The sequence below is a fragment of the Cicer arietinum genome, chromosome 6, assembly GCF_000331145.2.
Source record: "Cicer arietinum cultivar CDC Frontier isolate Library 1 chromosome 6, Cicar.CDCFrontier_v2.0, whole genome shotgun sequence".
NCBI lineage: Eukaryota > Viridiplantae > Streptophyta > Magnoliopsida > Fabales > Fabaceae > Cicer > Cicer arietinum.
In genome coordinates, this window is record NC_021165.2 from 17,867,536 (window position 1) to 17,881,295 (window position 13,760).

General features: G+C 30.1%; 1 protein-coding gene across 5 annotated transcripts; it reads left to right on the top strand.

Moving 5' to 3' along the window:
* The first annotated feature begins 362 nt into the window (after positions 1-362).
* Positions 363-7,294, top strand: LOC101499712 (pseudouridine kinase). 5 transcript variants are annotated; one of them, XM_073370591.1, is made up of 12 exons: positions 363-571; positions 663-803; positions 1,277-1,364; positions 2,317-2,421; positions 2,537-2,656; positions 3,262-3,364; positions 3,905-3,952; positions 4,053-4,150; positions 4,278-4,392; positions 4,499-4,581; positions 4,973-5,537; positions 7,005-7,294. In XM_073370591.1, exons 4-12 carry the CDS (start codon positions 2,374-2,376, stop codon positions 7,061-7,063), a joined length of 1,239 nt encoding a protein of 412 aa, XP_073226692.1. In that variant the 5' UTR covers positions 363-571; positions 663-803; positions 1,277-1,364; positions 2,317-2,373; the 3' UTR covers positions 7,064-7,294. The 5 variants fall into 5 exon arrangements, with proteins under 5 accessions (XP_073226692.1, XP_073226691.1, XP_004505305.1 ...); XM_073370590.1 differs by lacking the exon at positions 1,277-1,364 and adding an exon at positions 2,099-2,207; XM_004505248.4 differs by lacking the exon at positions 1,277-1,364.
* The last annotated feature ends 6,466 nt before the right edge of the window (positions 7,295-13,760 follow it).

The window sequence follows — 13,760 nt, forward strand, 5'->3', positions numbered from 1 at the left end:
TTTAAAAATAATATATTAAAAGTTAAATATTTTAACGATTTAATAATTGAGATTAAGTGTTAATGTAAAAAAAATCAATACTAACAATTGTATATGAATTATATATTATTTTTTATTTAATAACAGATACATTTTCAGTTCTTCCCATAAAAATTAAAAAAAATATATATTTTAAAACTAAAAGTAAATACAATTTAAATAGAGACTAAAATTATATTTAAAATTTTGTATAAAAAAATAATATATAAACCTATCTCAAGTTGTATCATATCAGATATTTACATGCACCTTGGGAAATAGATACTCTCTCTTTTCATTTTTATGACTTTAATGTATTTGAGGAAGAAATTAACATTATGTTTATAAGAGATTAAAGTGAAGAGAGGAAAAAAATTGAAAGCAAAACATATTTCAATTTAAGATTTTTATCTTCTTTGGATTGTTGTTGACGTTGAAAAAAAAACATGAGTCTCACTTATTAAGCTTTTCTCTCAATTTAAAAAGAAACAACAACAAAGTTGATCAAAACATCATCTAGCGGAGCTCGCGGCCAACAAAAAAAAAATTATAGGTAAAATGGCTAAAATTCCATATTAGAACTAAAGAATTATAAGAATATTTAAACTTAATTCAATTTTCTCATTCTTCTCTCTTCCATCCAGCCTCTCTCCTTCTCTGTTCTCTTCTCTGATTCTCTCCCTCTTGCTTACAAGTTACAGCAGCCTTCCTCTCTCCCTCTTCCATAATCGGATTCACGACAATCGCCTCTGCCTGACTGCTTTGTTCGCTGCAACTCTCAAAAGGTTCGAATTTCTATTTTGTTATTGTTGATTTTTGTTAGTTAGTGCTGATTTTTGTTAGGTTTGATTTATGTTAGCATGAAATTTAAAGCTTACATCGTTAGTGTTGAGTTTGAAGCTTTGATTTGGAGTTTGGAATTTTGATTTGGAGTTTCAATTAAACATTAGTGCTGATTTTTTTTAGAGTTTTTATGCTGCACATAAGGTGTTTGATTTTATGTCAATATAAAGTGTTTGAGTTTTTTTGTCGTATATAAGGTGTTTGATTTTACTTCTATATGAAGTGTTTGAGTTTTTTTGTCGCACATAAGGTGTTTGATTTTATGTCTATATGAAGTGCTTGAGTTGTTTTTGTTGCATATAAGGTGTTTGATTTTTGTTGCATATAAAGTGTTTGAATTTTGTTGCATTTTTGCTATATAATATTATTTATATATTTAATTTATATATTATATTTTTATGTCGGCCACCCCAAGATTTTCGGGCAAGCTCCGCCACTGATCATCTATTGATAATATTTAGAGAGACTATAGAGAAACTTTCACAACAAGTTATGATTGAACGGTAGGGAATATTTGTTCTTATATATGGATAATTAAATACAATACTATTATTTCAAGCAATAAGATTATGCCATCTTATTACTATAAAAGGTAGGAAACAAATCGTTTGCAATAATTGTGTGACATATAATTACTAATTTAAATTATTCGGTCTTAATCAACTATTGCAGCAGTTATTTGAATAATTTGCTAATTTAAAATATCAAAACCTAGTTATATATAATACATGAATTTAAGTGAGATAAAAAATGTACAGTTTCACGCAAAAGTTCAATTTTATTTTAATTTTTTTTTTCTGTTTTGGTAATATTTGAATTTGAGAGAAGGGAGAGAGTATATGAATATATATACTTTAAAATTATTGATATTTTTTTCATTTTCTTAAACCAAACCCACTTCTAATTAAATGCTTAATTGTACTTTTGTCTACCATAATTTGTCAATTGTACAATTTTGATCCATTTTATAAAATAAAACTATTTTGACATATGTATTTACCATATTTTTAGTTGGGTAGTCTTTCACTCTTTTTATTTTTATTTTTTGGTGATATAATACGACATATAATTAATTAAATTAATAAAACAAAATTATATTTAATTAAAAAAAACAAAATTAAAAGCCCTAATTTCAATAATGATAAAAAAATCTCTAGCTTCAATTGAATTTCCGAAGAACTAAGTGTATCCACGTGACATTTCTATTTGATTGTCACGTGATGATATTGACACGTAGATCAAAGTGAAGGACTATATGCACGTGACAGTTCCACAAAAATTGAAGTGAGTGACCTAATGCACGTGAGTTCCTCTTGTGTTGTGTTGTGTTGTGTTGACTCACTCGAGTAAGGTTTTAATGTTATTTTCCTGCTTCTCTTTCAATTCTCAACTATGATTTTGTCTTGTCCCCAACACACACTTCAGATTTTATTCATTCATTTTCTTTTTAATCAGATTAATTAGCATCGCGTAATTGTGAACTACTTGATTTGAGAAAAATACAAGAACGGAATGGAGAGGAGCGTTAGGGGAAAATTGCAGCCTCATGAAGCTAATACTGTGAGTAAGCTATTATATTATATACTTTTCATTTTCATATTATGTTTTATTTTATTCATTTATTTATTTTTCAAAGCAAATTTGATAGATGTTTGGTTTGTTATTGGATTGTAAGGTTGTGGTAAGAGGTAGGCAAGGGGATTCATCAGAGGCTGTGATAATTGGGGGTATGGTGTTGGATATTCATGCCACACCTTCAATTCATGCAAATCCAGGAACTACCGCCCCTGGAAAGGTTTGTCAATACTCCCTCCCTCCTTTGCATAATCAAAATGAGTGTTGTTTAAGTTTTTTGCAATGCAATAAATAGAAGAGTTAGAATAATCATTTTACCAAATTATCTTTATTAACTATTGGTGTGTTTTACATTGTAAATGTAAAGTTGAATTAATGTTTTCGAAATAGTGCACACAATATTAACTGGAGGGTACAATTGAAAAAGAATGACATTTTTTTTGAAACAATTTTTTGTGCTAAAGTGACATTCGTTGTAAAACGGAGAGAATAGTTGTGTATATATATATACATCTATTCTCACTTAGAAAGAAGAAATTAAACCTAGCTACGGTGGTGGACTAACTCATCTTTGATCCTATGTATATAATTCTGTCACTGTTGTTTCCTTTTATTGGACTGCAACTTTTTTTATAGGCAACTTGTTAATAGTTAAATTGTTAGTAATAGGTATTATGAATATAAAAGTTACTTAGGTTAGTTACTAAATAATAATAGGGATGGAGATCTCCTACATAGTACTTATTCGGCGCTCGATCATGTTAACGTTTATTTATTGTTTTTTCTTTCTTTTGTGCCATCTATCTGAATCTGGAGAATTGCCAGGTCTATTATGTGCAGGGTGGGGTGGCAAGGAATGTAGCAGAGTGTATGTCAAAGCTAGGAGCAAAGCCATACATGATTAGTGCTCTTGGGTTTGACATGCCTGGTAAAGTTCTTATTTTCCCAAAATATATTCAGTTTTATCTTCCACTGTAATTTATCATAGTTAAGACTTGAGAGTCAAATTCACGGCATCTTCAGTTTGCCTGAAGTAAATTTTGTCTGCTATTCTTACTCAAAACATTTTTTTATTCATTTATCTAAATTTGGATTTATGCCTTCGTCCTACTTACTACTTGAGACTGAAGTACCAAACTAGAACTGTTTAAAACATCATATACTCTGAAATAATACGACAGTCGTGTTCATTAGCATAGAAAGGCAAAACGATAACTGTGAAAGCAACATATACTTTATATCTTCACTCATGTCTACAATTAACAAATTTTGAAGTATCTAACTTGATAATAATATCCTTTTTAAGGTTGTGAAATGATATATTTGTAATGCCAATAAAGTTAAGAAGCTTCAATGGTTGATTCTTACTAAGATATGTGTGTATCAGAAGACAATCTGACCAGAGAGACATTTGACAAATAAATCTAGCGAAGAAACTTACAAAGTTCTCTTTATTTTTTTACCATAGGAAACCTACTGTTGGAACAGTGGAAAACTGCTGGCCTATCAACAGATGGTAAGCTCTTATTTCTTTGCGGCCCCTCTTTGTATAGATTTGTTGTAAGTTATAACAATGCAATATAATAACTTCTTTTACCTTATTGAATTTGGTAAAGGTATTTTGAAGAATAAAGATATTGATACTCCAGTTGTATGCAATATATTTGATGTGAATGGCGAGGTTGCTGCTGGTGTTGCTAGTGTGGAAGCTCTTGTAAGTTGATCATTCAAGTATTAAGCAAGTAATCTCTAAACTTAAGCAAGCTAAAATATATGATTCACAACTTTATATATGTATATAATCACAGGAAAAAAACCCTTATCCTATTATATTGTTGCAGGAAAAGTATCTGACACCTGACTGGATCTTACGCTTCAAGAACACATTACTTTCTGCTCCAGTGTTGATGGTTGATGCAAATTTGAGTGGTCCTTCCCTTGAAGCTTCTTGTAAAAGTAAGTCGCATTTACTCTTTTAGTTATCTCCCTCTCCGTCTCTATTGCATTATAAACTCACTACAAATGCTATTTCTTTTGGTTGCATAAATATCTTCGTTCTCAGTGGCGGCTGACATGGGATGCCCTGTCTGGTTTGAGCCAGTATCAGTTACTAAATCTCAAAGAATCAGTTCCATTGTCAAGTATGTGAGTGCCATGCTTCATACAAACATGATATTCTTTCTTAGACCAATTTCATTGTTTGCTCAAAGGTGTTCATGAGAATTTGGGAAATACAATAGTCCGAACTGAAATAGTTGAAATACAACATTCATATTTTCTTAATGATGTCACCAATATGCATTAATTTAACCTTCTGCTATCATCACTAGAAAATTCTATAATGCATTAAACTGTGCTGTCTTTGCACGTCACACTTGTTTAAATTCTTCAAAATTGGAGGTTATTCAGGCTTATAAAATTCATTCGTTGAATCAAAATTGTTTTCTATGACACATTTTCCCTAAAATTGTTTTCTAACTAATTAGTGTAAGTTTGACTAATATTGTATCTAATAATGTGTACATACTTTGTTTAGGTAACTTTTGCTTCTCCAAATGAAGATGAACTTATTGCGATGGCAAATGCTTTATCCGGCAGCGATGAGTTCCAGCCACTTAAAGAAAACCATAAAAAAAATAACCTATCAATAGGATCTTTGTTTCAAATACTGAAACCAGCAGTCTTGGTTCTGCTAGAAAAAGGCATTAAAGCGGTCCTAGTGACCTTAGGCTCAAATGGAGTGTTTTTATGCAGTAATGGAAGTCCAAGTTGCTTTAAAGGTCCTGTAGGAAAAACGAATCGGAGTGGTTTCGGTGAACAGTTATACAATGCTGTTATGCAAAGTTGTACACCTAATAGTTATTCTGGTTTTTCAAAACTTGATAAAAGTGACCGTCTCTTCGCCGTCCATTTGCCGTCAGTCCCTGCTTCAGTTGTGAGGCTTACCGGAGCTGGTGATTGCTTAGTTGGTGGAACACTCACATCAATTTGTGCAGGCTTAGATATTATGCAAAGTGTGTCTGTTGGGATTGCAGTGGCTAAAGCTGCTGTTGAGGTGGAGGCAAATGTCCCTTCTGCTTTCAGTTTAGCTGCCATTGCAGGTAAGGCTTTGTCTATGCATTTAATTATAGCCATATTCATATACATGTCTTTTGCTTCATTGTTGCATGTCTATTAATAGCCATATTCATATGCATTGCATGTAGCATTGAACAAATGTTTTCATCTCTACCTAAGACAAATTTAATAGTAGCGAAGAATCATACAATTAATGTGATATATGGAACTCTCTGACGCAAGTAGAACTTGATTCAACTCGACTTGATAAAAATTGGTTTATTGAAGCCCAACTTGAGTTTGTGATGAACTTTGTTCAGCTCGAACTCAACTTCATTCATGATTGGTTTGACTTGGAAGGTGGAATCACATGAACCAAATATTTGTCGTCCGGGACATTTCTATTTCATGTAAAAATAAAATTAGCTAGAAAATTGATTATATAAATCTAAAATACAAATGAGTAGAACTATATAAGTATATATACCTAAACTTATTTACTTAATGAATTTAATTTTAAGCTCAAATTCAACTTATTGGATTCATAACCAAGTCCAAAGAGTTAGTTGTCAAATTCAGTCTTAAATTAATTTTAAGTTGGTTCTTAAGATTAAAGTAGAGTTGTTAGCGTGTAGCATTGGTTTACATTTTTTGGGGTCAAAATAGCATTGTTTTACTAAACTTATAGGGTTTTCTCATGCGCTACTTCAAGTAGTGTATAAGTTTGTTTGGTTTATCCTCATTTTTAAGTAAAGTAAATAAGGGCTTAATGATATTGATTTGAGCTGTTTTCTGATGATGAAAGTTATAATTATGTAATGGATGATGAAATCAACTGTTACAAACCACTGTTAATGTAAAATTAGTTTCCAGTGATCGTGCATATTCCCTTTTTCAATTAATAAAACAATAGTTTAATTGTCAATGTAAAATTTTATACACTATCAACACATGACACTCATTCATAAGCTTAGTTTTAGAGATAGTTATTATAAATGTCAAATGATCGAACCGTTGAGATTGACTGACAATGAAAAAAAAAATACATTAACAGTGTAATTAAATCCATAGAACAATAGTCATTTTTCTTGTACACATATTTTTATAATTTGTGTATTTTTATAAAGTATGAAAATTTGAAAGAAATAATATTTTATAACCAATAGAACATTTTAACTACAATAAAATAATTATTCTTCAAAATCATTAATAACCTATTAAAATATATATATTCTTATTTTTTAAAGTAACAATTATTTTAATTGACATTAATTTATCTTCATAATAATTGATTATTACTTGTACATTTTCAAAATAAGTTAAAGAATTTTAAATACTAAATAAAAATAAGTTTTATATAGTTTTATTAATGGGTTGGCCAAATCGCAATCTTAATTTGTATCTTTTCAATTATAAATTTAAGATTTTTGTAAGATTTTAATTTTTTAATTATTGGTGAATAGTTATGGGTGTTTGTGTTTGATATTAAGTTTTCCGTCTTTGTTGCGCAGATGATGCCAAATCTGTATACTGTCGTGCCAAAATGCTCTTCCAACAATCAATGCTGTAGATTTCGAATGATGAACATCACACTAACAACCTCCTTTGGTTGGGGCCTACAAAAATGATACATCATCCCAAGAAATAACTAACTTTGGAATTGATAGAGTTTAACACACTGTCGTGTTTTACTACTCGATTATTTCACCAATTTTTTTTTTTTTACAATCATTTCACTGAAATGGAATAATGAAATGTGCTCTTCTTTTTTTGTTAATGGAATGTGTTTTATTACTAAGTATATTTTCTTGTACAAAAATTTATATCATGAGAGACACCTTCCATATATATAAGATTAAAGAGAATTATCAAACTTGTTGATTTCCCAAAAAAATTTATGTATAATTTATTTGTTGGAAAATTTTAAATTTTAATCTAAAATTACATCGGATGCAAGTAAAAGCACCAACAATTTGTGTCGACTCTAGTCAATTTCATTTTAGTATTTATGTCCTTGTAGGAAACCTTTTTCCAAATTTCCAAATTTAATTGTTGACTTGAAACACTAACATGAAAGCTGCCATAATTTGCACTTTAGAGCATCTTCAACGATAGTCAAATGAGTTCGTCCGCGTGTGAGTTTACTGTAGGAGTTGTGCAAAGGTGTAATCAAGGTAATGCCAGGAACGGTGTTTATAGCAGTTACTTTTTTTTTTCTCATTTTTTCTCTATCTACTTTCACAATTTAATAATAATATAATTATAACTGCTACTTTTTGTTAATTTATTATTAATAATAAATTTATATTTTTTTATTAATTTATAGCCGTTAACTTTTTTTTAATTTATTAATAATAATAAAAATAATATATAGCTGTTAACTTCTTTTTAAATTAATTTTTTATTTTAAATTAATTTTTTTATTTTAATTTTAAATTAAAATAATGTATAATAATATTAATTGGAATATTTTAATTAATATTTTAAGTTATAGTAAAATTGAATATAAATAAAATATTAATGTATAAATTAAAGTTATGGGATATAATATGGTTTTTTTAAAGTTAAACAGTAAAAAAGAAATGAGTTGATTTAGAGCAAAAAAATGAATGAGTTGCTTCAAGATGACGTGGCACAGTAGACCCCATTTAATGAATCCATATTGAGTTCAACTTTGAAGATGCATCTCCAATGGGAGTGAAAATGAATTCGTCCGCCAGCGTGTAATTACTTAACTTCCAGTTTTTTGTGGGTTCACCGTTGGAATTGTGTCAAGGTGTAATCACGGTACTGTCAAGAAGGAACGGTGTTTCATAGCAATTATTTTTTTTTTTTATCTACTTTCACAATTTAATAGTAATATAATTATAACCGCTACCTTTTATTAATTTATTAATAATAATAAATTTATCTTTTTTTATTAATTTATAGCCGTTAACTTTTTTTTTAATTTATTAATAATAATAAAAATAATGTATAATAAAAATAATATATAGATGTTAACTTCTTTTTAAATTAATTTTTTATTTTAATTTTAAATTAAAATAATGTATAATAATATAATATAATTTTTTTAAAGTTAAACCGTAAAAAATGAATGAGTTGATTTAGGGTGATGTGACATAATAGAACTTGAATCATGTTGAGTTCAGAGTTGGAGTAGAAAATGAGTAAATTGCTTCAAGATGATGTGGCATAGTGGATCCCATCTAAAAAATCTATCTATATTGAGTTCACCGTTGGAGAACTAATTTTTAGCTTTTTTTTTTCTCCGTTTGAAAATAACTTATTTTTAAAGAAAATATTGAAAAAGGGAAAGCTAGGCCAAGGTTAATGTCACGAGTCTTTATGCGGAGTCTCAAACGGCAGGTGACCTTGCCTGTTTGTTAGGCCACAGGTGAGGAAGAGCCATATTAGCAATTTAGAAAAAAACCAAAATAACCTTGTTTGGTGCAACTGCAGTCTGCAAAGACAAATTAAGTAATTGAGATTTACTTGAAGAATTTAGAATAATTGGAGGTAAAATCAAAATAAAATAATTAATTTGATGGTTGCTCATATTTCAGCAGAGGTTGATTGCTATTAAATTTAAATGAATTTGGAGGTTAATATTGAATCATAGCTAGAGATTATAACAATTTTTCTACACGAGATAAAGAGAGAGGGAGAGAAATAAAGATAAAATTGACAACAATGTCATCTATGATCTATGGAGTAGTTCATGAGCTAAACGTCTAATAAAAAATATAATCACTGTCATAAATGTAAGTTAATTTAAATATGATCTTCTCATTCAATAAACGACGAATCAATCAAGCAAAAGATTAATTAAGCAATTAGTGGGTTAAGCACCAAAATTTGGACACCAAAAATAATTACATTAAAAATTTAGTTTATCTTTAAGTAATTTTTTTGCTAATGTATATATGATAATAACAATAACAATAGGAAAAAGAATAATGGTAATATTGATAATGTTATAACTATTCATGTAAGAATAATAATGATCGGTACTATTAATTTATCGTCATTTGTCCTATTAATTTATCGTACAAATGATGTATTTAGTTTATATTATCAATTAATTATAATTATAAAATTATTAAAAATATTTAATTTTAATAATTAAATTATATAATATTTGCATAATTAATTTATTAATAATGCAAAATATCTTTATTCCAATAATGAATGTGAATTATCTCCTATGGAAACAAGTGGAAAAATCGAGAAGTTTCACTTCATAAAAAAGAATTCAATGATAAAAGTAAGGGGTCTTCTGGAATCTACTATGCGTACTTCTTTTGATAAATAATAATAATTGATACATTTTTTATAAAAATATTTAATTTTGTTGATGTGATAAAAATTTAATTTATATATATCAAACAAAAGGTGGTGAAATTCATCCGCATCTGTATCTCAATCCACCTCACAAGTAATATTATAGTAATTTTAAAATTATATATATATATATATATTTAATATATTTAATATTTTTTTAAATATTAAAAATTATAACTTTATTTCTATAAAAAATATTTTTTTATTTTATTATTATTTTATCAATCGTAATAGATATGATTTTTAAATTTATAATTTTATATATATTAATAGGTGCGAGTGTTGTCGAACAAATTTAAACCCCGTTTCAAATGGGATTGAATCTAAATTTACACTATAAAATGATACAAGATTTTTTCCGATTTGTCGGATGTGAAGTGTAGGAGGTAAAATCTACCCTGATGTCTAATTAATACTTATTATTAATTATGTGTAAAATTAATTTACATTATTTTTCTCTAGTATTACAATATAATGGTAAATATTTTTTTTTTCATTTTAACTATATGTTTTGTAAATAAAATTTGATAAAAAATTATTCTTTTCAGAATACGATGCTCAGAAATTATTGTTATAGTAGGTTTTTTATTTATTATTTCTTAACGTTTGACTGAATATTATTTTGGCATTGATATTATTATGTAGCTATCTTTTATATTATCTGTTTGTTTAAACAATAACAATTTACCTTTTGTATTTTCATTTAGAAGAAAAAATACAGAAAATGGTTGGCTATATATGTAACCGAAAAACTCATGGCCATTACGTTACTGATTCGCCCACTACACACGTCTTTTACGCTTCCACCCGTCGCTTCATACATTCCCGCTCCCCACCAAACCTAAACCCTCTCTTTCCTTTCTATTCTACAGGTGCGCTCTGTTACATTCTTCTCTTCTCTTCCTTTACATTCTTTTTTATTATTACCATTGCTTAATCACACTCATCACCGCTTAATCTTTCTTTTTCTTTTTCTATATATATCTATCTCTTTCCTTTTCGCCGTTCCGACGATGCTGCTTTACACTTTCTCCGTCGCGTGACTTCTTTTCTTTCACTGATTATTTTTGTATCGATCATCATTTCGAGTTTTTTTTTTCTTCTTCTTAGAGTTTCGTTTTTTTCACAAACAACAAATTAATTTAGGTCATGTTTGTTTGATCAAGATTAATTAATCGATTTTGATTGAAAACCTATATTTCTTTTTCCCAAATCAATTGGTTACAACTTATTAAGAACGAGTCTCCTAGTTTTCTGAATATTATGTATTGATTTTGTTTATATTTAAATAAATTATAAATATGGAATTTTACCATTGTGATTAATAGTTGAGTTGAAACTTGCTAAATTACTGGTTAATAGGTCAAACGTGAAGATCATTTGGTGTATACGACTGTAAGTATGCAATGCTTGTTTTTTGTTTTTGTTTTTGCTTTCTAATTTGGCAGCATAGGATAGTATAGATAGATATAAGTTGGTATCAATGGGAATCAATGATAAGCACAACAATGCTGGAGGAAGAGACCCAGATTATGGTGCAATCTTTATTTCAAACTGTGTAACAAAAAGAGAATGTTTCAAGAGGGGATTGTTTGGGCTTCCATCATCTGATATCCCTTTTGTAGAGAAGGTTAAAACCGGAACGATTTTGTTTTTATTTGAATATGAGAAAAGACTGCTTCACGGTGTTTTTAAGGCTACTTGTGATGGATCTCTCAATATTGATCCTAAGGCATTTGCTTCATCAGGGAAACAATATCCCGCTCAGGTAAGAACCCAGTTATTTCATTTTCTGAATTTTAGTGAGTGTACAATGTTGTTTCGATTTTGAGTGCAAGAACCCATTTTTGTTTACTTCAGTTAATATTTTACCATGGTTTGATTTTCTATTGATATTCTGCTTTAGGTTAAGTTCATTCCAATTTGGGACTGTAAGCCACTCCCTGAAAAGATATTCCGAGATGCAATCAAAGATAATTACTTCTCGGCTAACAAATTTAACTTCGGGCTATCTGAAAAACAGGTATGCTCTTGTAGATGATTGGTTTCCAATGAAATGAAAAGGATTTTCTGAAGGTTATAAAATCAGAATGTTTTTTGTGTGCTGTTTTGCAGGTCTATAAACTTCTACATTTGTTCAGCATGAACAAGCTAGAACTGGAGGTTTCTGGGAGACATATGTCTAGAACAGAGGATATGAAATCAGATCAGTACCCAGTTCGTACTGTTGGAAGATCCATTGGTCATCGAATGCTTGACGAAAGTGTTCAAAATGAGCAAGGATTCGGTGAGAATAATTCACCCATTTTGACACATTATTACCAAGGAGATTGTGCACAGTACAATCGAGAAGTTGAATATGGAGGATTCAATGCAAGTGATATTTTAGTAAACAAACCAGGAAGATCTTCTGAGCTTGGAGTGGATTATACAAGTGGATATGTTAGTGATTATTTGCAATCAAAAGATGAAAGCAGATTTGCTGCACGTGACAATGGAGGTTATATAGATAACTATGCTGCCAAGCTCTCTCTGGATACTGCAAGTGGATATGTTGGCAATTATTTGGCCAAAAAAGATGACAGTAGGATCTGTTCCCATGCAAACAAAGATCATATGGATACACATCTCAGGCCATACACCATAGGTGGATACTCCAAAATTCCATTGGATAAAATTAGAGTTCATGGCAATGGCAGGTCATCAATTGGTGATAGGTTGATTGGTGAAGACCTAAGAAAGACAGATCAGAGGATGATATTTTCGGATGATAATCCTGGTTTACGTGATACCAGTGTCCATCTGCCCGTCTTCTATCGCAAGCCTAATTTCGATCAAAATTCTTCGGTTGAAAACCATTGCAGGTCAACTTCTGCTATGATTAACCCATTCCAAAGTCAGATCATAAACACTTCTTCTGCAACACAAGGATATGAGAGTTCTATTCTGTATCCAGATGCTCCTGGCTTAAATATCAGGCAGTCATCTGTTGGAATTAATGGTTCTGAGTCAATAATAGGAAGCCTTTCTCCAACCAGCCCCCAAAGAAATTCACTTAGGGGACCACCACTCATGCATCCAGAACTGAAAGACAACCACAGACGGAACAGTTTTAATGGTGGTTTTTCAAATTCTGTTTTGTATGGTAGCAACAGGGATTGCATGCCTTTCAACGAGGCTCGAAATTCTGACCATTTGGCATCAGAATCTGCTTTATATGAGGCTCGCAATAGTCCTTCTTTAAAGTCTTCACCAGCTCCTATCCTTTCTTCAGATATTGGAAATAGTGGCAGGGTACATGAGCCCTTTTCTCCGTTGCTCTATAATCACAAATCATATTTAGGCAATAGTGATCATCCCTTGACATTGCAAAATTATCCGAGTCACGAGATAACAGTACAAAAGAACAATGACACATTAAGATCTGATGTTCTTTTGGCAAACGAGGGTCATTGTAAAGTCCAATATGGTGATTCATTGGGTCCTGGATATGACATTGGATGTTATGGTGATTCTCTAAATAGCAATCATGATCATTCAACGAGAAAAAGTAGTGTGTTTTCTCGTTTATCTTTTGTGCAGGATGTTAACAAACAAGAAAATGGAAACACTTCACTGGAGGAATATGATTTCCATACTTCAGTTGATGAAGTGATGGATATGGTTCGTCATAGTCTCAGCCACGAGATGACAAAAAGAAAGCCAAAGTCCAGTCAGCCCATCAAGGCTGAAAGTTTGAGGAATAAAACTCAAATTTGTAGTCAAAGGAGGAAGATCGATTGCTTCGAAAATGCTGTGGAACACAACAAGGCTGAAAGTTCGAGGAATAAAACCCAAATCAATAGCCCAAGGAAGAAGTGGGATTGCTCTGAAAATGGCTTGGAGCGCAGCAAGGCTGAAAGATCAAGTAATAAAAATCAAAA